The sequence below is a fragment of the Penaeus monodon genome, chromosome 1 (genome assembly GCF_015228065.2).
Source record: "Penaeus monodon isolate SGIC_2016 chromosome 1, NSTDA_Pmon_1, whole genome shotgun sequence".
NCBI classification, from domain to species: Eukaryota; Metazoa; Arthropoda; class Malacostraca; order Decapoda; family Penaeidae; genus Penaeus; species Penaeus monodon.
Genome location: NC_051386.1, coordinates 46,304,483 through 46,328,393, shown reverse-complemented (window position 1 = coordinate 46,328,393; position 23,911 = coordinate 46,304,483). Strand labels below are relative to the sequence as shown.

General features: G+C 37.8%; 4 protein-coding genes across 4 annotated transcripts; 1 reads left to right on the top strand and 3 right to left on the bottom strand.

The window, feature by feature from the left end:
* Positions 1 to 7,889: 7,889 nt before the first annotated feature.
* On the bottom strand, positions 7,890 to 9,573 carry LOC119576899 (ubiquinone biosynthesis protein COQ9, mitochondrial-like). The gene is made up of 5 exons (XM_037924551.1): positions 9,504 to 9,573; positions 8,988 to 9,178; positions 8,694 to 8,783; positions 8,225 to 8,344; positions 7,890 to 7,988 (listed from the first exon to the last, which is right to left on the bottom strand). The coding sequence occupies exons 1-5, from the start codon at positions 9,571 to 9,573 to the stop codon at positions 7,950 to 7,952; spliced, it is 510 nt and encodes a 169-aa protein (XP_037780479.1). The 3' UTR covers positions 7,890 to 7,949.
* Positions 9,574 to 9,936: 363 nt separating this feature from the next.
* LOC119576888 (ubiquinone biosynthesis protein COQ9, mitochondrial-like) lies at positions 9,937 to 12,100 on the bottom strand. Its single transcript, XM_037924539.1, has 4 exons — positions 12,064 to 12,100; positions 10,403 to 10,618; positions 10,061 to 10,211; positions 9,937 to 9,946 (listed from the first exon to the last, which is right to left on the bottom strand). Exons 1-4 carry the CDS (start codon positions 12,098 to 12,100, stop codon positions 9,937 to 9,939), a joined length of 414 nt encoding a protein of 137 aa, XP_037780467.1.
* LOC119573151 lies at positions 11,853 to 18,618 on the bottom strand. Its single transcript, XM_037920213.1, has 2 exons — positions 18,521 to 18,618; positions 11,853 to 14,549 (listed from the first exon to the last, which is right to left on the bottom strand). Exon 2 carries the CDS (start codon positions 14,409 to 14,411, stop codon positions 12,531 to 12,533), a length of 1,881 nt encoding a protein of 626 aa, XP_037776141.1. The 5' UTR covers positions 14,412 to 14,549; positions 18,521 to 18,618; the 3' UTR covers positions 11,853 to 12,530.
* A 2,316-nt stretch (positions 18,619 to 20,934) lies between these two features.
* LOC119573142 (putative GPI-anchored protein pfl2) lies at positions 20,935 to 22,201 on the top strand. Its single transcript, XM_037920202.1, has one exon. It carries the CDS (start codon positions 21,084 to 21,086, stop codon positions 22,179 to 22,181), a length of 1,098 nt encoding a protein of 365 aa, XP_037776130.1. The 5' UTR covers positions 20,935 to 21,083; the 3' UTR covers positions 22,182 to 22,201.
* Positions 22,202 to 23,911: the final 1,710 nt, after the last annotated feature.

Sequence of the window (23,911 nt, the reverse complement as noted above, 5' to 3'; positions counted from 1 at the left end):
TTTGTAAAGTAAGACATTTGATGGATGGAAAATTTTTCTGTCTCTCTGGTCTGGCGTCAAGATGCTGTAGCGAACTACGCTAAAAGCATTATCGATACATTCCTACCGAGTTGATTCATCTTTGTTAAAATAAACAATGGCCCACCAGAACGAAAAACAGAACAATTCCCAACCATCATTTCCATAATTGCCCATTACCCCAACTGCCAAGTCTTTACACACCAGCTCGATGACCTCAGATCATCAAAACTATTGATATAGAAAATTTGTTGATATGGGATAGATGGGAAGCCCTTGACACAGCACCTCCAAGACAGAAAAAGAACATTTTCCATCCATGAAATGTCTTGTTTTCTGTCTCTGGTCTGGTGTTAAGATGCTGAATGGCAACAGAATATGGGGAACAAAATTTAGTAACTATTAGTACCCACTTATTGAGATGCATGGTTAGGTGGAGTAGTCATTGTCACACAGTGTCATGTATCGATTAACAAAGGATCTGCAAGAAGACCACTGACCTGCTTCTTTCACTTTTTCAAGATTTAGAGATCTTAAAAAAGTAAGAGTAGAAGCATCCTTCCTAACTTGGTGAGCCACAGGAGCATGACCTGGATCAGCAGATTCAATTATCCTTCTAATTATCTTGGCTACATGAAGTTGGGAGCATGGCCTAAGTGAATCTAGCCATAACCATGGTGCCTCATTAAAATCTGCTAGGGTTGCTTATATATAAAGCTGCTACTGGGCATAAGGCATAAGAGGAATCATCTTCTAACCATGATGGAATTACTACAGGTACTAAAACATGTCCTTGCCATTAATTTTTTTGTTTGAAAATGAGGATGAGTATATATGGATGATACATATGAATTATTTGGACCAAACTGTGTCAGAGAAGGAGAACATGAGAGGGCTGCAAGTTGAGAAACATGCAAACCTGTGGCAAGAGCAACAAGGAATATTGCGTTGTGAAGCACATCCATAGGAAATGTATCTACAGAATACCGTTGTTATGAGAGGAGATCCAGAACTTTCTGTACAGACCATGAAGGAATATTACTACGAGTTGGAGGTCAGCTGTGGAAGAATGATCTATGAAGCAATTCCAGGGATCTTTCATCCTTTTCTATTCCAAAGGCATATCTTAGTGGATCTGTGATTGCTCTTATATGGCAAGAAATAGTAGGTGGTGCAAGCAACTGTTAATGGAAGCAAAGTGAATGGATATATTTGGAGATATAGACTTCAGTCTTGTCTCTCTAATCAATATTTGGAATTATAACCATCCAATGGTAAATGTCCATTGATAAGGTCCTCTACTTGTAAAGGCTGGAAATTTTTGCTTAAGGCTGTACGTAGAAAGTCCACGCGTGTAGACACAAGTATTTTGTGACATGGTCCATCAGAGTTTCCTGAAGCACCTTTCCTGACAATAGTAGTGGATGAGGACACCAGTGAAGAAGATAACGTGTTCATGGTTGTGATTTCCACAGAGGAGCAATTCATAAAACTTTGCTTTTGAAAGACCTCAAGTGATTAATCACTGGAAACATTATTAATGTTTGCGGAGGGGGAAACAGGTATATTAACTGCCATCTGTTCCAGTCCTCTAGAAAAGCATCTGGACGTTCTTCTACAGTCATCTCTGATCTTGTCAAATATCTCTTGAATCTGTGATTGGAGTGGAGACGTAAAAAGATCACCCTGGGGATGACCATTTGGTTTGACATGATAATGCATCTGCCCACTGATTTTTTCTCATGTTTTTAGAAGAGTCTTCTAATGGGAGGAGCCTTGTTTGTTTATAACAATAAACAGTTGCAACACTGACAGAACTTGAATTGGCATATCTAGGAGAGAGTTTTCCAGATGCAGTGCCTTGTTAACCACTTGAAGTTCACTTACATTTATATGCCTTCTCATTGATTTTCTCTGAAATCCCGATCCTTGGTGACCTCTTGATGACTAGTAGCCCCATCTGCAGTCTGATGTATCTGTTGTTAGAGTTAAAGAAGGAGTTTAGGGAACCCGTGGAGAGACAGACATTAGACATTTCTTCTTCAGCCACCAATGTAGATGGGTGTGGATGTCACGAGGAAAAAAATACCATCTTGTCTCGAATGTCTGAAGTGAACACTGCACGTCCTTCGAGTTGTAGATGCCTTAGATGAATTCACCCAAAAGGAATTATTTCTGCTGCATGATTTAATGACCCCAGAAGACTTTCCCACTCTTGACGGTATATGGATTGAAAAAAAAATTTAGAGCAATTTTTTTCCAGCACTTTCTAGTTGATTGAACTCAGGGCGACTGCACCTGAGTGTCCCATTGGAGCCCCAGCCACTGTAGCGACATTATTGGTTCAAGGTGAGGTTTTCGTAGATTGAAAAGGAGACCCATGGAGGTACCCATATCTAGTGTGTGGCTTCCATCCCTTTGCAGTCTTTGTGTGACTGTCAAATTATAAGCCAATCATTGAAATACATTAAGACATTAACTCCTCTTTGGAGGAGTTTTCTTCCCAAGGGTCGCATTAATATTGTAAAGGCTTGCTGCTTGCTTGCTTGAGATTTGCGAAGTTCTGGCTTCGCCCGGGCCTTTCACTTATGGCCCGGCCTGTGTCATCTTTTTAAGGCTGTTTCATTTGTTTGTCTGACACTCGGTGCTTACCGTGGCGGTGGGATTGCCAGCAGGCGCTCCTGTAGCCGTGGTGTAAGCATCTCGCATAATCTCTTTACCAGCATGACGGCTGTGTTCTGCGGGCTTTGTCTTAGGAAATTGCGTGTGCACGCAATTCTCTAAGTAATGTACAAGTGTGGCGTTCGCCTTGCCGCAATGCATGCAACACCTCTCTTCACGTTTTATGATTTGTATAATCTGCCATGCACAGTGGTAACCTAGGCACATTCTGTGCAATTGTAAAGGCCCTGGGAACTATGTTCAGTCCGAATGAAAGGATGCCAAATTTATAATTCTTTACCCCTACTGATACTCCTAGAAATGGTTTGAATCAGGGGTGTATGTGAATATGCCAATAAGCATCTCTTAAGTTGACTGAAGCAAGATGTATCCATATAGTGTCAGACCTACTTGAGCCACAGACACCAACCGAAACTGGTAAGGTTGAATATACTTGTTTAATCAACTTGCAACGAGGGTGAGTCTTGACTCTGAAGAATCCTTCTTTGGTACTCCAACTTGAGAGTCACTTTTTTTCTGGACGAAAAAACTTCCTGGAATTGCCTCAGCAATTACTGAAAGATATCTTCTCATTTCCATGTATTGTATCATTTGGAAAACGCGAGGTTGATTTAGAAGCTGCAACTTCCAGAATTTCAGAGTGATCTATAAATTTATGGGAAGATCCTGTTGTATAACTGGATCGATGACGTCCCCGTGAAGTCAAGGAGCACTTAGGGGAGTTAGACTTTAACTTCAGGAGTTAATTGGAAAAAGTTTGGAATCTTAACTTCCACAGGTTGTGGTATCTCTTTAATCAGAGATCGAACTATCTGTTCATCTCCACATGGTAGTTGATTAAAAGGTGTGTTACTCAAGAGATCTGATATAACTTTTCATAAGATTCTTAAGAATTGTACTTTCTTGTAGTTCTAATCTTTTTACTGCTGCTTCTTCTAGATATGATTTTACTAGTGGAATACTTAAAGTTGTAAGATTGGGCATTACTTCTGATCCCTTTTTAAGAATCAACCCAGAATCAAAACTAGGATTCTGGTAAGCTGCTTTTGCTGTCAGTAATAGAAGTTCAGCAAGTATTGACATTATTGATAAAGTATTCCATGGCTGTCGAGCGGTGAAACGGGCTGTATGATCTGCCTAAAGAATCTCCTGTCTGGTATTCTTAGTCAAGGAGAAAAATCCTCCTTGCAAAATTTTTGAGCAGAAACTGAGAAAGTATCATTTGTTCAGAATCCATAGGCCACTGTAGACCACACACAGATGGCATAGGTCCTGCAGATGAATTAGGTTTAGCAGCATATTTGTGTGGAGATTCAGGTGGTGATGCTACTAATGAAGCCATGGCTGACAATGCTTGTGCCATGTCAGTTGCAGCTGAAGCACGTCAAACAGATAAAACTTCTGGCAGTACTTTCTTTGATCACCAAAAAAATTATTCTGTTCCTAAGTTCGCAAAGGTTCTGACTTCCATATAGTCAATAAGAGCGAGATCTCCTCATAATATTCTATCATAAACTAATTCTCCAGCATTATTTTACTCTACTTGCCAATGTGCTGGAATTGTCCTCCAACCTCCACTTGGATGTCGAAAGGGCTCTCCTACAACATGTCTCATTTCTAGTATTGTATCATGTTTGTCCAAAGGAGGGATCAAATTATTCTTATTGTTATATGATGTCTGAATAGATGAGCAATATTCGGACTTAAGATTTTGACCTCTATCATCATGCTGTGGTTGTCGCAGGAATGATTGGTCAAAGACCTTTTGCTTGTTAACAAAGTCAATGGGAAGTGGAGAAGACTGATATAACTGTGATCCAACAGCAAAGAAAGATGCGAATAATTGTACACGGGACAGTGATTTGGAATGACATAGGGTGTTTTCTGATGGATAAGTATAGACGAGACATAAAGAGAGTATGAAGAAGAGACAAAATGGTAGTTGGGGATTGGTATAGGAGCATGTGTAAGACAGATATATCGATGGGTTATAAGAAAAAATGATATGACAAAGGTCAGGTCTATGAGAATGGAAACTGCAAATATTTCAATATAGGAGAGCTATACTTCATTTGGTCTAGGAGTGATAACAGTTACAGTACATGTTGGAGAATTTGAAGGGGACGGAGCTTAGATAAAGAATAAGGGGAAGGTGGTGTTGTATCAGGAAGTGGAGGATCTGGGGAAGGCATATTTGTGACATAAGGGATTTACGTGTGTAAACAGGAGGGAGTGGAAGGGGGAGAGGGGAGGGAGGGAGGATTAATGTAGGTGGAACTGGAGCTAGGGGGATGGGCTGTGTTGGGAGGGATTAGGAGGAAGGGGGAATATGAGTAGGAGGAGGATGGTGGATATTGGCAGTCACTTTGAGTGTGGAGAGAGTGGTTGTGGAATTAGAGGGTGGATGAGGGGTTTCGGTGTCAATTTGGGACTCAAGGAGATAGTTTGGAATGTCTTAAAAGAGTTTCTGTAAAGAAGTTGGTTGGGGAGTGTTGTGAGACAAAGGTTTTCTGATGAGGGGGGGGGAGGAAGAGGAGACAGGTGTTTGAGGAGTAGAGGCAAAGGTGAGTGTGCTTCCTGTCTGGCTTCACGCAGAGTGGGAGTTGCCACCTCAAGCTCAAACTTACATTATGGGGGCACATGTGCCTGACTGTGGAGAGCAGTTTGATTGGTTATGACCAGGTTGGGCACACAGAGGGCATCGGGCTGTGGAACGGCAGTGTTTGGCAGGATGTCCTAAATGCCAACAATTTTGACACTGATGGGGAGGAAGTTGATATAGTCAGACAGGGAGGGATTCTCTACCAATGTAAACATTAAAGGAAAGGTCACGTCTACGGAAAGTAATTTTGGAAATGTTGGCGGGGTTCTTGCGATGACCTTTAAAAAGAATGGAGTAGCACTATACTGATATCGCATCATAGTCCATGAGGCAGGTGAGTAAGTCTTCTCCACAGTCTGACCAATTTGATTGGGAGATAGTGACAGTTCTGGTACAAGTATTGAGGGTTGGATGAAGTTCTGCAGGAATGGGGCTGCCAGAGAGATTAGTTAGAGTTGATAATGCTATAGCTTGCTTTCAAGCTATAGCATTATGACAAGACGAGAACGATCAGGTCAGTTATGGTCTGAGACTGCCTACTTGTTTTTGGAGACATTGCTGGAAGAGAAGTGTTGTCAGAGTAAGAAGCTGTAGGGGTGATCATGGAAAATCTGTGCCATTTGGCTAGGCTGAATAGAGTATTTAAGATATTTGCAGAGATAGGGGTGGTAAAAGGACGGGGACGTAGGGGAGTAGTGTTGAGGGAAGTATTATTACAGAGAGGTGGACAATGAGGCTGTAAAGTAATAAGGGAGGATGGGGTGATTGATGAAGAAGGTTGTGGGGGTAGAGGTGATGAAGTTGAAATGTTTCCTGGAGTTTGAGTGTTGATTTGAATGGATAATGTATTAGTAGGCATTGAGGAGGGGGTAGCAGTTATAATGTTCAATGTCATGCTCAAAGGAGAGATTGGGATGGGGGAACTGGGAACTTTCAGTTGGAGCTATTTGATGAAGGGACAAGCCTCATTGCACCTAAAAAGGGTATAACAACATCACTGGCCTAGAGTATGTTGGGGAGAGAAACAGTCCACCTCTTAGGGTCCCCCTTGAGGGGTAAGGACTAAACGACTAAAACAGGCCATTCAGGACTGGCACAAAATCAGCCTTTCATCCTTTCAACAAGGCTCTCACACCTTGGGAAGCGTATAGTAGAAGGGGTTGGAGAAGGGACAGGAATGAAAAAGCAGAAGGAGAAAAAGACCATGCAAAATTAGCTCGAGTCGAGGGCTGAGGCCCAAGGTAGGGAAGATTCCCAGCATTGGATCCCAGTCCTCGCCTCCTAAGCCCTCCCTTGACAACAGACAAAGGATTGGGAGGTTTACAGGAAGAAAATTGTGTTGTATGTTCGTGTGCATAAATTATTTAATGAATAGTAAAAACATAACCATTTTTGTTGTTGTTTTTTGATACTCATTGTATTAGTTGAACTGCTGACAGGCAAGTCCACAATTATCCTAAGGTTTGAATTGCGACAAAAACCATAGTCCATGGAATCGACAGATAACTTACAAAAAACGGAACTAGTGAGGATTGAAGATTTTCTATGCATTTTTATTGAGCAGTATATTATGCATTCTGAGACCATATACCTATGACTACTTCATAACAGTCGAACTGCCGTGTTCCTTCAGCAGTGGTACCACACACAAAAAAATCACTCATTATATGAGTGGTCTTTCTTTTTTTGAGAGATTATAAGTCCTTAAATTAGTTGAAAAGAAAGAAAGAAAGAAAAAAAAAAATTCTCTTCGCAGCTCGGAAATGGTCATGGGCCTGTAAGGAAGGGCACACCACAAACCATTTGGCTTTGGAAGAAAGCAGTATCATACAGCATGCCCATTTCACTACTGCACATGTGCTGACAAACCTTACAAAACACGGAAATGATCATGGGCCTGTTACGTAAGTAAACGCACGCCACGAACCATTCGGATTTAGAAGCAAACGGTATCTCACAGCGTGCCAGTTTCACTACATGTGCTGACTGACATGTGCAAGAGTGCATGAGGTATTCAATGCACAGAATGAAGCACTAAAATGAACACAACACTTTTCACTTCACTTCTTAAAAACACAAAATCCGCCATGAGATGGAAGGTACTTACACATGATAACTCTAGATATTATCAAACTTTTATGTGTAGCAAACAATGAAAAGAAAAAATTACCGGATAATAATTTTTCCAGAATTCTAGTAGAAAGCCAGTGCATCGTGTGCGTAAGGAGTAGGGGGTTGGGGTAATGGGCAATCATGGGAACTGATGGTTGGGGATTGTTCTCCTGTTTTTCGTTCTGGTGGCCGTTGTTTAATTTAACAACGATGACCCTCAGTTGGGAAGTACCAATTATGCTTTTAGCGTAGTCACTACAGCATCTTGACACCAGACCTCCAAGAGAGAAAATAAGGAATATAAATATCTGTATTACCATGGAATGCAAATAAATGTATAAACCTTTATTCTAAATTAATTTTGCAGTTTATCAAATTGTAGCCTTTTCCATTACTGTTGAAGCTTATCCTTCAGCAATGAAAAGTATGCCCTTAAATATATTACATTACTTGAAAGAAGAAAAAAAACAACTAAAATAGTGTATCTTTATTTACATGAAATGTATACTAATAACAAAGTAGTGATGACTTCTGTTTAGCGGGATCTGTCATTCATTCCCACTATATTTAGGGCCTAAAATAAGAAAAAGAAAAGAAGATTAACTGATGCACCTTAAATTATCAATGATACAATACTTAATGCATATAGTATTTATAATAAATGAACACACAAACATTATAACAATAATAGGATGATATTAAAGATATTCTTGTGACAAAAAACTAATGCTCAAAGAAAGAAAAGACAAAAAGGAATATGGCTTATATGGTCTTGCATTAAAACCAAACCAAGATTATATTCACAGTTACCGTTAACAGTCCGGCCTTCACAACATTCCTAATATCCTTGGTTACATTATCTGCATTTCTTGCACACTTTGCTACGCTGTGGACATCTGAGAGTCGTCTGTTCATAAAAGCCCAGGTATCCTGTTGGAAAGCAATAATATCAAAAGAAGACAAAATATAGTAGGAATTAAATAAAAAATATAAGCAATTATACTAGTAGGCATGTGATAGCTTATCCTCAAATCAAATGACTGATCGACTTGTAAACAAATGCTTTATTATGACATATACTTAATTTACATATGGAGATGGAGATGAAGATAAAGATCATAACTCCTTATTTCAAAAAGGAAATTGTTATAAAAACAATAACATTACTAAAGGCTATGAAAGAACAAGAAAAAGATAACCATTATAAAAATATGATACTGGAATATCCCCATCCTTGAAAAAAAGAGAAAGGAAGAAAGAAAAAAGTATGAAGTTTTACCTCAAAATCTTCTGACTTATCCTGTAGCATATACAATTCTGTGCTTTTGTATACAGCTGCTAAGATCCCTCTTTTGGTATACCAGTTGAACTGAAAAGTCAATGTTAAAGAAATTAAAACTGGAAAGAAACGAGAGATACAGGGAAAAAAACAATAGAGAACAAACTGCAATGGGACATGAAAAGCCAAAAAATTAGACATATAAAACTTACATCAACATTCTCCTATTCCATAAAACTATCTAAAATTTCTAGCAGCTTGTAAATGCAGTTACACAAATCCTGTAAAACTTACATCATGAGATCTGTCTCCTGCATAGTACCATATGTGGTCAACAAGCTTCCCAAGATTGTCTAATGCTTCTGGCATGTTTGTAGGTGAGGCATGGAGAGCAAGTGCCTGGTGCCAAGTGTCCAGGTACTCAATATTCATGCGCAGTCTTTCTTCCGCAGATTCAGCTATAAAACGCTGTGGTCCCTTTTTTCCTGTTGATAAATAATTTGACTATAGAAGTGGATGACCCTTTTTCCTGTTGTTAATTTAACTAATATGGGTACTCATAACCAGTGATGCAGCTAGAGGGGATGAATAGGAACAAAGATGCCCCAAGCACATTTTTCAAGTTTTTCCTTTCCAACAATCAAGAGAATCACATTAATGCAATTTAACAATAACTCCACAGAAGGGACACTAGATGGAAGAGACTTGTTGCTTCATATATTTTTCAGTTTCATTTACACTGAGAAACAAAATTATTAATTACTATGCTACTCTTGCTTTACTGAAGCCTGTACCCTCACGTTTCCTTACCTGTCCTTCCCTGACCCTGCAACCTTTCAAACATCCTCATGGAATCCCCAAACTTTTCAATTAACAGCATGTTCTCCTTCCTCAGATGTATAAATACCCTCCATTTGATCTAATTATCCTTTGTCCTTAACCCTTCTCTTTCTATCAAACCTTATCCTACTCCATTTACTCCCCCTCTTATAATGCCATATGACCATTGAAATCTAAGGCATTTTGTTCTAATAAAGAACTTTAAACCCTTCCCACCACAATATTTTACCAAAGTGCTATATAACCTTTGATGTATAGCATATATATTTGTTTAAAACATTAAAAAAATGTTTTTATTATGTTTTGAAATGTGTGTTTACAATAAAACTTCGAAATTATCTTAAATTCTTTGAGAGGACTAAATAAGTGAACAACTGTTTAACATGCACAATGTAGAGCAGACCTAACAGCACCTGGCATATGAGCTTGATGCTTCAAATTTAACCCATAGTATGGTGAAGAGGAGGAAGAAAACTAGAAATCTGCATCTGCACAATAAAAAGGAAGAGAAAAAGGAAAGCACTTACAGTTCTGGATTATTTTCAATCTCCTTTGCCTTGGCTGCCAGGTTTTCTTCTAGTTTGTTGTTGCATGTGGTATAGAAGTGATTGACAAGCTCCACACCCCCTTTGGGGAACATCCCATGTGCCATACCAGAATAGCCAAGTGTCTCAGCTCCTTTGGGGGAGAAAGGCAGAAACAAAACCATGTTATGCTTTACCATGACTATCTTTTACTTTTTAATTACCAAAACTAAATAAAAGGGAATTACTTTTAGTAATGTTGGTGCATTTCTCATCTACAAGAAAAGTTCAAGGAAAACAAAGGACACCAGGACAAAGAAGTCTGACAGTGTACATGCATCTTACCCTGAGCAATGGCTTCCTGGGACCACCCATGGGAGTATATAAAAGGCATAGCAGCATTCAGGATCTCTGCACGAAGTTGGTCTTCCCCTGCCTCATAGTCTTCCTCAGAAGAGCTCTCCGATTCAAAAGCATCTTGGCCTGTGCTTGTCCCTTCACTCTGTGCCGTCTCCTCTTTTCTCCATTTTGAAGCTGATGTACTCAGCCCTCTGCTATACCCTGAAAAGCATTAGCAGCTGAAGTACATTTTCAAGGTAACAACACTTTAGTGGGTGAGAGTTACCATAATTTGAAAGATTACACTTACAACTTCTCCCTTGAACAGAGTTCATTATAACAAATGTAGAAAAAGGTATAATGGAGAATGAACAGTTTCATAGAGCAAGATTCTTATCTGACATATCATTCTGATTATGTGTTCATTAGACATACATGACTTCTGATGAAGATATAACTGAAAACATCACTCATCCATCCTTCATATATTTGACTACTTTTCCCTTGTCCTTTTAAAGTATGAAGCATTAACTGACTTGCATTCACAAATAATGTTACATATTTTCAGTTTTCATAAAGCTGAAGAAAAAAAATGTAACAAAAAGCAGATTGAGAACATTATTTTTTAGAAGGGAACTATTCATATCATTAGTACTTCTGATTAAAAAAAAGGGTATGTATAATGTATGTAATATTATCAATTGCTAAAAAAAAAAAAAAAATTGTGAAAAGACTTACTACCCTACAATACCCTTACATATCTATCTCAAACTCATCTAAATATAATATTACCTGTTATCAACAAAATATATACAAGAATCTGAATATTCAGAGTTCTTTGTTAGGTAATTTATAATACAAACCCTAATCAAATTTTTTAGCTTGGGAAAAAAATGGGAAAAGAGAGAAGGAGAAGAGAGAAGAGGAGAGAGAGAAGAAGAAGAAGAGAGAGAGGAGAGAGAGAGGGAAAAAAAGAGAGAAGAGAGAGGAAGGGGGAAGAGAACAGCGAGAGAGAGGAGAGAAGAGAGAAGGAAAAAGAGGAGAAAAGGGGGAAGAGAAGAGAAAGAGAGAGAGAGAGAGAAGGGGAAGAGGAGAGAGAAAGAGAGAATAGAGAGAGAGAGAGGAGAGAGAGAGAGAGAGAGAAGAGAGAGGAGAGAAGAGAAAGAGAGAGAAGAGAGAGAGAAGAGACAGAAGAAGAGAGAGAGACAGAGACAGAGACAGAGACAAGACAGAGAAGAGAGAGAGAGAGAGAGAGAGAGAGAGAGAGAGAGAGAGAGAGAGAGAGAGAGAGAGAGAGAGAGAGAGAGAGGGGGGGGGAATAATAATAAATAAATCTATCCCTACTTACTTTTGTTAATGCTGTAACATATTTGTTAACTAATAATATGCTTTCTTTGATCACTTCTGTTATATGTAACAAAAAAGTGCAGGCAATATTTTTAATAAAACAGATAGCTTTCATCATGCCTTTATTTGGAATTATTTGTATAAAATATGAATAAATTAAGGGCAAAGCAACATGAATTGCAATGGCTCACATAAAGATAAATTAACCTTGCCGGAAACTGATGCAGTTACTAGTTAATATTGATGGCAGTCATACTCAATTATGTTACCTAACCCAAACACATTATTCTAGTATTCTGCATCTAACAACCATTCAATACCATGGTAGTGGCCATCCCAAACTGACTTACTACACATTGCTCAATGACTTTGATATAAGTGCATATATAATTCTGAGCATATGAAGCTGTTTACTTTAACTGTTTTACTCACAGAATTTCCTCAAGAGCATACAAATATGCAAAATATGACAAATGCATTAGTCTCTACAAGATGAACTATAATGCTTTCACAAAATAAATGCATAATTTCAGTAACTCCAACAAACAGCAGTTGCTGTATATTGCAGTATTCCTAGTAGTCATACATTAAGATTCCAACAAAAGTATACTTTGCTTTGAATAACACAGGTTGTTTACAGGAAATCAATTTTCTGTCATTTATTGCACAGTTCTTGGATTAAATGAGTGAGTACAAACTATGATGCCTAATTCTCATTTGAATTTCTTAATATTCTATTATGAACTTAAACAATGATGGGATGAGTAATAATAGTCTTATGAATGGATCAGACTTTCCTTTCTGCTGCTTGATGAACCCTTGCTAGGGTGCACTGCATCATATCAAATGAGCACAAGGCAGTCTGCACAACCTTTCTTTCCTGCTCCACAGGCATACTTGGAAGGGTTAAGCCACCCACTGTAACTTCTGTTTCCATATCTTTTTTGCCACTTGGGTTTTCAAGGTCCTTCAGCTTCAGTTCATAGTGACCTCTGGAGATATCCAGTCCTGTTTGAATGGGAGTCAAAAAGTTTTTCTCAAGTTTAGGGAGAGCTTCCCTAATGCCAGTTACATTTTGTGTGTCCCTTAAAAGCAAAAAGACAAGCAAGTTAAGAGCCTGCATGATACTGTCGCTCCACTCGAGCAGGTCAGTTCTCTCATCATCGGGGAGGTAACAAGCTAGATTTAAGAGCTGAATTAGATTGTGTCCTGCAAAGCTTGAGTTTTCCATATCTTGATTCAAATTCTGGGAAATATTTTCTTTGAGTTCATGGATCACTAGGCCTAGTGCCCCTGCATGCTTTACTGAGCGAAGTAATGACATGATCAGCTTGGAGCGACCTATGCTATCAAATTTTTTTAGGTAAGGGCGGAATACCTCAAGTGCACAGAGACGAATTTCTTTGTTATTACATGTTATCATTATTCTAAGGAGAAGCTGTGGGAAAGATGAATGAGCTTTAGCTTCTAAAGTCTCACTGGGTAATGACTTTTCTGTAATGTTACTTAAAAGAGTTCTGGCAAGGATCAGACCTTTGTGGATGGGAAACTCTTCCTTCTCCTGCATCAGCTGAACAATAAGAGGCAGGCAGTTGATAAATACATGCTGATGGGAGTACACACAAGGCACATAATCCTTGGCCATATGTTGCCCAAGTATGCAATAAAAGAAAGAAGCCAGGGACAGCTGAGAAACCTCATTCTCCCTTTCTTCATCTTTTACTTTTTCGTCATCAGTCTTGCTCTCTTCCTCTGGTTTCTCATCCTCTTCTTTTAAGGCCTCACTTTCGGTGGCCATTAGAGTTTTTGAGCAATTCCAAGCCACATGAGTAAATAACTTGAAAGAGTTACCTGTAAGCCGCGCTATCATCACAGCCAGATCATTACATGTGCGATACAGGGAGCTCTCTGTGTCTCCTTCCTTGCAAAATACATCGAGATATGCAATGGGTTTATGGAATAGCTGCAAGAGGAAAAACGACAAGTACTCTTTGGAATTTACCACCTTCCCACCCCAGACCAAGTCTCCAGCCATGACTTTTTCAAAAAAATGGAAATAGAAGTCAGTGAGCCAACGAAGAGCACCAGTCACTTCCTGCACCCTGGGATCAGCATCTAGTAGCTTTCTTTCTTCTCCCTCCAGGTTACAACCTGATGGAAGTTCTAACATAACTACCCTAGTATAAAGAGTATTAAATATCCAAGAAAACATGGTTGGACGAGTATTCTGTGATATCTGACCCATGAGAAGAGTTCTGATTGGATGCAAAATAACACGAAACATCTTTTCTGAATACCCCATCTCCAGTTCTTCCAAAAATGCAATGGTGGCTTCTTTGACATTAGCAACCGAAGCCACATGGACGAGCAGATCTTCTATGCACTGCTCTCCCTCAGGATCAAGGTCTTCACCAAGCAGTTTCAGGAGAATGGGCACAAGGTCCAGGCTATTCTGATTGAGGTATTTCTGGTGCCTCTCTTCCTTGATGTTACACATGGCTGCCTCATATTCTTTTGACTTGACCTTCTGCCACAGAATTGTACCAAGGTCTTCTCTTTGAGGTGCAGGAACATCTGATGAAGCCCTTTGCTCAGAACCTGTTTCTGCTACTTCAGCCTCCATTTTTCTGTCTGGGTGTACACCTCCAACTTCTGTGCTTGAATCCATGATCTTAAATGTATTTCAACCAAGCTGCAATGTGTTTGTACATCTATTTGGCTCTTGTTGAGCTCTCCTTCAAGTGCAAACTTTCCCTTTATCTGCTTGCAGTATCTGGGCCAGCTCCTTGACAATCTCCTTTTCAGTCTGCAAACAAGTGGGAAAGTAGTCTTCAGTTTCATGATCCTCCATATTCTCTTGAAGCATAATTAAAGTCTGATACTGATTCCTCTTGGTAATCATGGTCATATCTTAAAATCAGTCAATTACACTTTTTTGGTCACTCTTTTTTATCACAAAGTGATTGATATACTTTTTGTACAAGAATATGCAGGTTAAAAGAAGAAGAAACATAAAAAATATGAAAAGAAAACAAACACAAACAAAGAACAAGAAAGAGTAAAGGCAAAATAGAAAGAACAAAATGAAAATAAGAAAAAAGCACTAAAAGTGGAAGAAGAAGAAGAAAGAAAAGAAGAAGAAGAAGAAGAAGAAGAAGAAGAAGAAGAAAGAAAGGAAAAGAAAGGAAAATAAAAGAAAGAAAAATAAAATAAAATAAAAAAAAGAAAATAAAATAAAATAAAATAAAATGAAATGAAATGAAATAAAAGAAAATAAAAGCAAAGAAAAAGAAAAGAAAAAAATGAGAGAAAAAAAGAGGGAAAAGCGGAGAGAGAATGAAAACGAAGAAGAAGAATTCCAATAAGTTTGAAGTGTTTTTTCTTTCATAACCACTGAACTACAATAACTGTCCCAGAGTTCAATTTTTCACTCAAAATTTGTTATCACAAGGAAACTTTCATAAAATGATATTTGTTAAAGCTCCTGGAACTCTTGACACAAACACATCCCCTTACGTACAAGTTAACCATTAATTGAAATTGAAAATATACCAATTCTACTCAAGAGATGAACATAGTATGCTAGCCTATTGATGCTTGGCACCACTGCGCACTGGGCTTTTGATACTTCATTTTTTTCTAAATGGAGATACTTAACATAATTACCTAGGAGGCTATTAGTTACTAGGGTTACAAGACCTCACCTATTTACCCACCTCCCTGAATGGTTATGGGATAGTGTCTAATCTTAATACTTTACTAATGTTAATGTAATAATAATAATAATAATAATAATAATAATAATAATAATAATAATAATAACAATAATAATAATAATAATAACAATAGCAACAACAACAGTAATAATAATAATAATAATAATAATAATACAACTAACAATAATAATAATAGTCATGAACTAATAATCATAATAATATTAATAATATTACAACTACTATATTAACTACTACTACTACTACTACTAAACCTAAAAATAAAACTGATGATGATGATGATGATGATGATGATGATGACCAATAATAATAATAATAATAATAATAATAATAATAATAATAATAATAATAATAATAATATCAATCAATAATAATAATTACTACTACTACTAATAATAATAAACAGTAAAATTAATAATAATAAAATAAAAAATAAAAATAACAATGATAGATGATGATGATGGTGATGATATCAAACCCAATAATAATATTACCTTTACTTGGAAAACAAAACTTACCCTAATATGAGGTGAGATATCATTTAGCCATAAGTAATGATTACTTAGTGAAAAAACTTGAATGAGTATATGAAGTCATAAAGCCCATTTAAAGGGGAGAGAGGGAGGGGAGCAAAACAAAATAAAAAGGATGAAAAGTAAGGGAGAAAATAAAAAGATCAGAAAAACAAGAACAGAAAGAGAAAGAAAGAAAGAAAGAAAAAAGAAGAAAAGAGAAAGAAAAAAGAAAAAAAGAGAGAAAGAGAGAAAGAAAAAAAGAAAAAAGAAAAATGAAAAAAGAAATAGGAAAAGAAAAGAAAAGAAAGGAAGTGGCCCTGCCACACTCTGGCACCAGTTAACCCCTATAATACAAGTTTACTTATTGTATTTACACATAGATGGCTCTACAAGTGCTTAGTCACCAAAGAGTCAGTTACTAGTCGTACCTATCTCACCTGTTCACCCTTTTCCTTATTATTATTTTTTTTTTTTGTGGGGGGGGGGGGGGGGTATTTCATATCAGTCATGTCAGTGGGGTCTACTGATAGACTCCTTGGTGGCTCAGGACACACGGAGCTATCTGTATGTAACAAAATTCACAACCCTACTGGGAACAGTACATAAATCTGTAGTGATTGGGTTAATTTCCAGCCAACCTCATTTACATATATAAAAACAAATGCAAATATATAGTACATATACAGAAAGAAAGAAAGAAAGAAAGTGTGTGTATATGTATATGTATATAAACATACATAATATATATATATATATATAAATATACATACACATATGCATATTGATATACACACATAAATACACACATACATACATCATATATATATATATATATATATATTATATTATATATATATATATATATAATATATATATTATATATATATATATAATATATATATAATAATATTATATATATATAATAATATATAATATATAAATATATATATATAAATATATATATATATAATATATATATATATATAATATAATATAATATATAATATATATATATATATATATATATATATATATATATAAATATTAATATATATATATAATAATAATAATATATTATATATAATATATATATATAATATATATAATATATAATATATTATATATATGTATTATATATGTATATATATTATATATATATATATATATATATATATATATATATATATATATATTATTTGTGTGTGTGTATGTTGTGTGTGTATATGTATGTGTTGTGTGTAGATTGTGTATGTATAATATGGTGTTGTAGTTTATTAGTATGTTATGGATAAATGTATATATATATATATATATATATTATATATATATGTATGTATATATGATATATGTATAATATATATATATATTATATATATATATATTTATTGCCAGCACACATTAGTGTATATAGGTGAGTGTAGTTTTTCCATGTCTTTATAACAGTGCCTTAGTGCAACTGATAAGTAAATATATACCAAAAGACAAACTATATGCCGAACACTTCACAAATATTCCTCCCGGCCTAACGACTTCCCTCCTTTCCTTACCACACTATGCCTATCTGTGCAGTGAGGGAGCCTTTGTGAGACAGAGCCTACCAGTGGATGGGTGATTATTTTTGTCCACAACCGTATATCAAAACAATGATACATCTCCAGCTGATTCACATGTTAGATAAAACACACAAACAAATTGTAGACAAAGATATGAGACTGAAACAATTAATGAACAGTTATAAACAAAAATGTGAAATTATAAAAGCCTAGAACTAAAATGTCTATGTGTTATAAACAAGGAAACAATGTCTCAGTATTTTGCTTGCTCATGACATTACAGAGGTCTCCCCTTCTCCACTCTTATGCAACATCTACAATTTAAATATATTAAATGTTTTGAAACTACCCAGCCCTCTGCCTCTGCTCTCCCTGGTTATTGACACTTAAGTAACTGCCAACAAACCTCAAACACATGCATCATACGTTGGCGAAATAGAGCTTCCTGGGTTCCCTGGTAGCCTTCCATCAAGTAAAGAACCAGAGAAAGCTCTATCTTGCCCACTGTTACAGGGAGGCCAAGGCATTGAGTGCAAAGGCCTTGGCAATCACTTGACTTGGATAGATTGATAGAAAAAAAAAATATATATATAATGTTCTGAAAGTTTTGAATGACAATTACCAAAAGTATCGTCTGATATAATGGAAAGAAAAAAAATGTGTAAACGCTGTTGTGTAATCAGCAGTATCTTTACTTAATGTAACTGTCACCCATATTAGTAATGATTTCTAAAGAAAAAATGGTTTGATTACAAATAATTTCATGTCATGAATGAACGCACTTTAAGATGAACAGAAATAAGAAATGAAATCCTTAGTATTAGTGCTGTAGGTTCCGTCAATCCCAATGTTTACTTTCCGAGACAGGCTACTCTATCCAAAATCGTGGCCAGAGACAAATAAATCTTGCAACAAAGTGGCTATTACGTGAATCTAGAATCACCTATGGATCCGAAGACACCAATGTAATCTCACCTGAGCACCTGGCAATGCTATAAACCCTAATTAAGAGATGCCGAGTAGAAATCATGGTTTTGGTGCTCGCTCCTCCCTGTTCCCTGCCAACCCTTCCGCCGCGCACGAATGTCTTGTGACATTTTTTGTTATTGTTATTTTTACCAATACCATACAATGGAATATAAAATTTATTACCAATTTATCAAGAAAAGTTTGGAAGGGTGTAAATATTGGCTTAGAAGTTAGGAAAATTAATATATTTTTTTCCAATAAAGATGTACGTCCCAGGGAACGTCCGAAAGGTTGGCGAGGCTGACATTCGGCCAAAAAAATTAATGACGCAACGGTAACCTATGACGTCACTGTTACGGATGGTCGGTAAATTGCAGAATTGAATGTTTTTCCTGAAATTAAAATGCCATGTTCATAAGTCAGACGGTATGTAACTCTAATTTCCTTACATCATTCTACAGCGAACGTCTTCGTTGATCTACTAATTTCTTGGTTGCCAACGACGTAATGAATAAAGGGCCAAAGATTGACTCAAATTTGCACTCGAAGGTTCTGCAGTTAATTTTGCAGCAGAGCTTTTTCTGAAATCTGTCCGGTGTGTTGACTGTTAGCGAACATTGAGCAATGTCATTCATATTATTTTTCTCTCTTGTAAACTTGAGATATCTTATATCCATTTGTAAAATCACCCTTTTATATGATGCAAGGTTTTCAAGAAGTTAACTGTTATGAGAGACTTCGCGATTTTAGTTTATATATAACAAACACTCAGGACCAATATACCTGTCATAAGTGCATGTTTTATTGGAAAGCCACAAGAAGACTTTAACAGTTCTCACTGGATTTAAGACGGAGATATCAGCAAGAGATGAAAATCTTCTAGGTGGGCCCTTCGGCACTTGGCCATTGTCTTAGCGGCGCTAATTTCATGTTATTACTATTGCATTAATCATCTAATTGTATCACGAACGTGCAACACAATCACATTATATGTTTCTATATTTTTATATTATCGTATATGGATATATATATTTTTTTTCTACCACAGTATCTACATGAAAGAGTGTTTTATCATTCACACCACACACACACACACACACACACACACACACACACACACACACACACACACACACACACACACCACAATATATAATATATATATATATATATATATATATATAATATTATATATATATATACATGTATGTACACACACATATGTGTATATATATATCATATATATATATATATGTATATATATATATATATATATATATATATATATATATATATATATATATATAATACACACACACACACACACACACACACACACACACACACACACACACACACACACACACACACACACACACACACACATCTTCTATCTTTTAACGGTAGGTTCATGTCTGAGCCGCCGTGGTCACACCATGGTACTTAATTGTAGTTTTCATGTTGTGATGCTCTTGGAGTGAGTACGTGGTAGGGTCCCCATTTCCTTTCCACGGAGAGTGCCGGTGTTACTTTTTTTTTTAGGTAATCATTCACTCTATTTTATCCGGGCTTTGGGACCAGCACTGACTTGGGCTGGCTTGGCCACCCAGTGGCTAGGTAGGCATTCGAGGTGAAGTTCCTTGCCCATTGGAACAACGCGCCGGCCTGTGACTCGAACCCTCGAACTCAGATTGCCGTCGTGACAGTGTTGAGTTCGACGCTCTAACCATTCGGCCACGCGGCCTTACACACACACACAACACACACACACACACACACACACACACACACACACACACACACACACACACACACACACACACACACACACACACACACACACACACACAAACACACCACACACACAACACACACACACACACACACACACACACACACATATATATATATATATATATATATATATATATATATATATATATATATACATATATGTATATATATATACATAATATATATATATATATATATATATATATATATATATATATATATATATATATATATATATATATATAAAAATACACACACACATGTGAGTGTCTATGTGTGTGTATTCCGTATACTATTGTTGTAATTTCTTTCTATTATGTTCTTCACTATCAGTAAACAAAAAAAAACTGAAATATCTTGATAAGATACAAATAATTTCTATACCAAAATAATTGGGATAGTATCTAGCTTCATGTGTATGCCGCATAACATCATAAAGACAGTCAGACTATCAAATATGAGGACAAGTTCAGCGTAATGATGTGAGCGCGGAATCGAAGTACCTCTGTTACCCCTAAGTTTACGCATTTTCTTCCTCGTCAAAGAAAATTCGGCGTGACGTCACGGGCGGCGGGCCAATCGCGGCTCGCGCACCTCGACCAATCAGCACATTCGGTAAACAAGAGCCTCGGATCCCAAGAGCCCGGAGCCCAAGAGCCCAAGATGGCAGAGCTGCGGAGCGTCAGATGAGAGTGGACGTGTGCCCTAGCCCGTGACCGCGTCCTTTGGCCATGTCTTGCGGTGAACCCACGCCCGAAGGCTATCTCGAGAGAAGATGATGAAGAAGGTGAGCCTAGCGCTGAGCCGGTCGCCTCGCCATGGGAGCAGCAGGTGCGGGAGTGCCAACGGCGAGGTGGTGCTGGGGTCGTCCTCGGCCGCCACGACCCTCGCCACCTCCTCGACCTCTTCCTCTTCTGCCTCTTCCTCCTCGCAGCACGACGCCGACAAGAAGAAAAAATCGAGAGCCGGCGGGATCCTGCAGACGTTGAAGAAGAAGATCAGTGACAAGCTGGACACTCTCCAGCAGGGCGGCTCGAGCTCGACCTCGTCCTCGCGGGCCGCCCCCAGGAAGAGCAAGAGTGTCGAGGGCCTCTCCAACAGCTTCGGCGGAGACTCGTTCTCGCAGTCGGTGAGCGAGGAGTCCTCTAGTGATGGCCTCAACGCCACTGGGGGCGGGGGGAGTGGGGGCACACACAAAGGCAAACATAGCAAGCGTGCTATCAGGCCTATCAATACTCCCATCAACACGCCCATTACACGCCAAAACTCGTCATCACATGTGTTGGCAGCTAATGGCGAGGTGGACACACAAGGGGGCAAGGGTGAGGGTGGCCAGGGCATCACGGCAGCTGTGTCCCTGTACAGCAAGCCTAAAGGTTACATATCAGATGCATCAGTGCAGAAGCAGCAGCAGCAGGTGTTGACTGAAGGCCAGGTGCCCAGGGCCAACGGCCGGGATAAAGTGCCGACAGTGACAGTGGATAGTGTTGGGGGGGTCGAGGAGTGTGTGTACACCAGTGCCAATGTTCCCAGAAGGGGCCTTGGTGTTGCCAAGAATGCTGACCACAGTGCCATATCGGAGACGTCATCACCACAGCCCAACCGGACGTGTGGATGCGAGTTGTGGGACCTTCAGGACATGAGTCTAGATGCTAGTAAGAGGAGCCTGGCAGAAGAGCTCTTCCATCTGGCAAAGTACGGATGGTACTGGGGACCAATCACACGTGCCGAGGCTGAGGAAAAGCTCTTTGACCAGCCTGATGGAGCCTTCCTTGTTCGAGATTCATCTGACGACAAGTACCTGCTGAGCCTAAGCTTCCGGTCATTCAACAGGACGCTCCACACACGCATTGAACACAGCAATGGTATGTGACAACTTGGGTTCCTTTTAACATCAACTAATATGCATATTATGATGACTATCATCATTAAACATTTGCCACCTTCAAACTTTTTTTTTTTACTTGCTCAATAAAAAAGGATATCTTAACAATTCTCAGCATCTATATGAGTGGTCCTAGCATCAGTCAAAAACTTTATTCTTGGTTACTTTGCACTGATCTTTTGGTTTGTCAGTTGCAGCTTGACATCTTTGAACTCAGGAGTATCTTTTCCAACTATCTTTCACCACACATTTTTTTAATTTTGGGAAATCTGCACATATATAAACATATACACACATATACATATACATTTACATGTCTATCTATCTATCTATCTATCTATCTATATATTATTATTATTATGATTATTATTTTATTTTTCAAGTGCCCTGTCTCACAAGGACATTGGCGATCATGGATTTCCATGATTTTCTTGGCAATTTAGAGCGGTGGTTTGCTGTTGCCTTCCGCCCTGTGTTTTTATCGAGTCACCATCTCTATTTACCCGGTTCTGGGACCAGCACTGACTTGGGCTGGCTTACCCGAGGTGAAGTTCCTCTCCCAAGGGAACAACGCGCTGGCCAGTGCCTCGAACCCTCAAACTCAGATTGCCGTCGTGACAGTCTTGAGTCCGATGCTCTAACCACTTGTATATGTATGTATGTGTACACACATACATACATATAGGTTGATGTTACTGAGAGTGACGCATGGAGATAGAGGATAATGGACACTACCATTTTTTAAAGCATAAAAAATAGAGTAGGAAGCAGTACAGGTATATCGACAGTGACCTTATATTTACCGAGAAATAATGAAAATAGGCCCTGCATAGCACTGCTCTCAGACTTAGTCCCCATGTTTAACTTGCGAGGTCCAAAACAAATGTGACATATAACTCATTACTGCGATCTGTCAAGTAGTTCATGTATTACTACGTGCTTGTAAGAACTATTATACTTCTTTTATATGTTTTGGTAATTATTTATACTATTTTGTAAAATAACCTTCTGTGCATGTGTGTTTTGCCACCTGTAGATTTGACAGGCCATGTGATGCCATTCATTGAGAAATGCTGGTGAAAAATGTTTCATTTTAAGTGTGTTGCGTTGATTCCAGATCATTTTTAAAGCCATATTGTGGATATACAGAACAAATAGATATTAGTATCTATCTCATCCTGATATTTGAGCCTATCAAGTGCCCCATATTAGAAACCAAGGAATTCTGACCATTGATTAAGAGAAGAAATGTTTGGCGTTTTGCTATTTAACCCTTTTCTGATGGGTAGTATTCATAGAGGCCGGGGCCTCGCTGCCGGGGGCTTATATTGTCGCCCTAGCATGCACGACCACTCATGCCAAATACCAGCATCCCATGCCGTTTCTTCGTAATACTACAAAGATATGTAGTATTTTCAGTTTTCATTATTTTCTAAAGTCTCTACTTGCCAAATTTTCTGATAAATCGAGACTGAAGGATATTTTTGTTGTTATATAGACTCCTTAGTTGATCATTATTCGGTCTATAGTCCGAATAAAATAAGCAGTGTGCAGCATCATGGAGTTGAAATAGTGTTTTTTTTTTTTTTTTTTTTTTTTTTTTTTTTTTTTTTTTTTGCATGGTAAAAATGAGAAAGTGTTAAAATTGACTTAAGCACACTTTCAGTGGCAGAAAAATAATCTTTTGCCGTGATTATAAAAAAAAAAAAACTCATGGC

Excerpts from the sequence above, each read along its gene's own strand:
- LOC119576899 (XM_037924551.1), bottom strand. The coding sequence starts at position 9,573 with ATGCTGTTAATTGAAAAGTTTGGGGATTCCATGAGGATGTTTGAAAGG. Across the intron at positions 9,179-9,503 it reads GCAGGGTCAGGGAAGGACAG|GAAAAAAGGGACCACAGCGT; the intron begins GTAAGGAAACGT and ends ATTTATCAACAG. Across the intron at positions 7,989-8,224 it reads TGAAGGCCGGACTGTTAACG|GCCCTAAATATAGTGGGAAT; the intron begins GTAACTGTGAAT and ends TTCTTATTTTAG.
- LOC119576888 (XM_037924539.1), bottom strand. The coding sequence starts at position 12,100 with ATGTGTAGTAAGTCAGTTTGGGATGGCCACTACCATG. Across the intron at positions 10,619-12,063 it reads TTGGGATGGCCACTACCATG|GGTATAGCAGAGGGCTGAGT; the intron begins GTATTGAATGGT and ends AATGCTTTTCAG. Across the intron at positions 10,212-10,402 it reads CCAGGAAGCCATTGCTCAGG|GAGCTGAGACACTTGGCTAT; the intron begins GTAAGATGCATG and ends TCTCCCCCAAAG.
- LOC119573151 (XM_037920213.1), bottom strand. The coding sequence starts at position 14,411 with ATGGATTCAAGCACAGAAGTTGGAGGTGTACACCCAGACAGAAAAATG.
- LOC119573142 (XM_037920202.1), top strand. The coding sequence starts at position 21,084 with ATGATGAAGAAGGTGAGCCTAGCGCTGAGCCGGTCGCCTCGCCATGGG.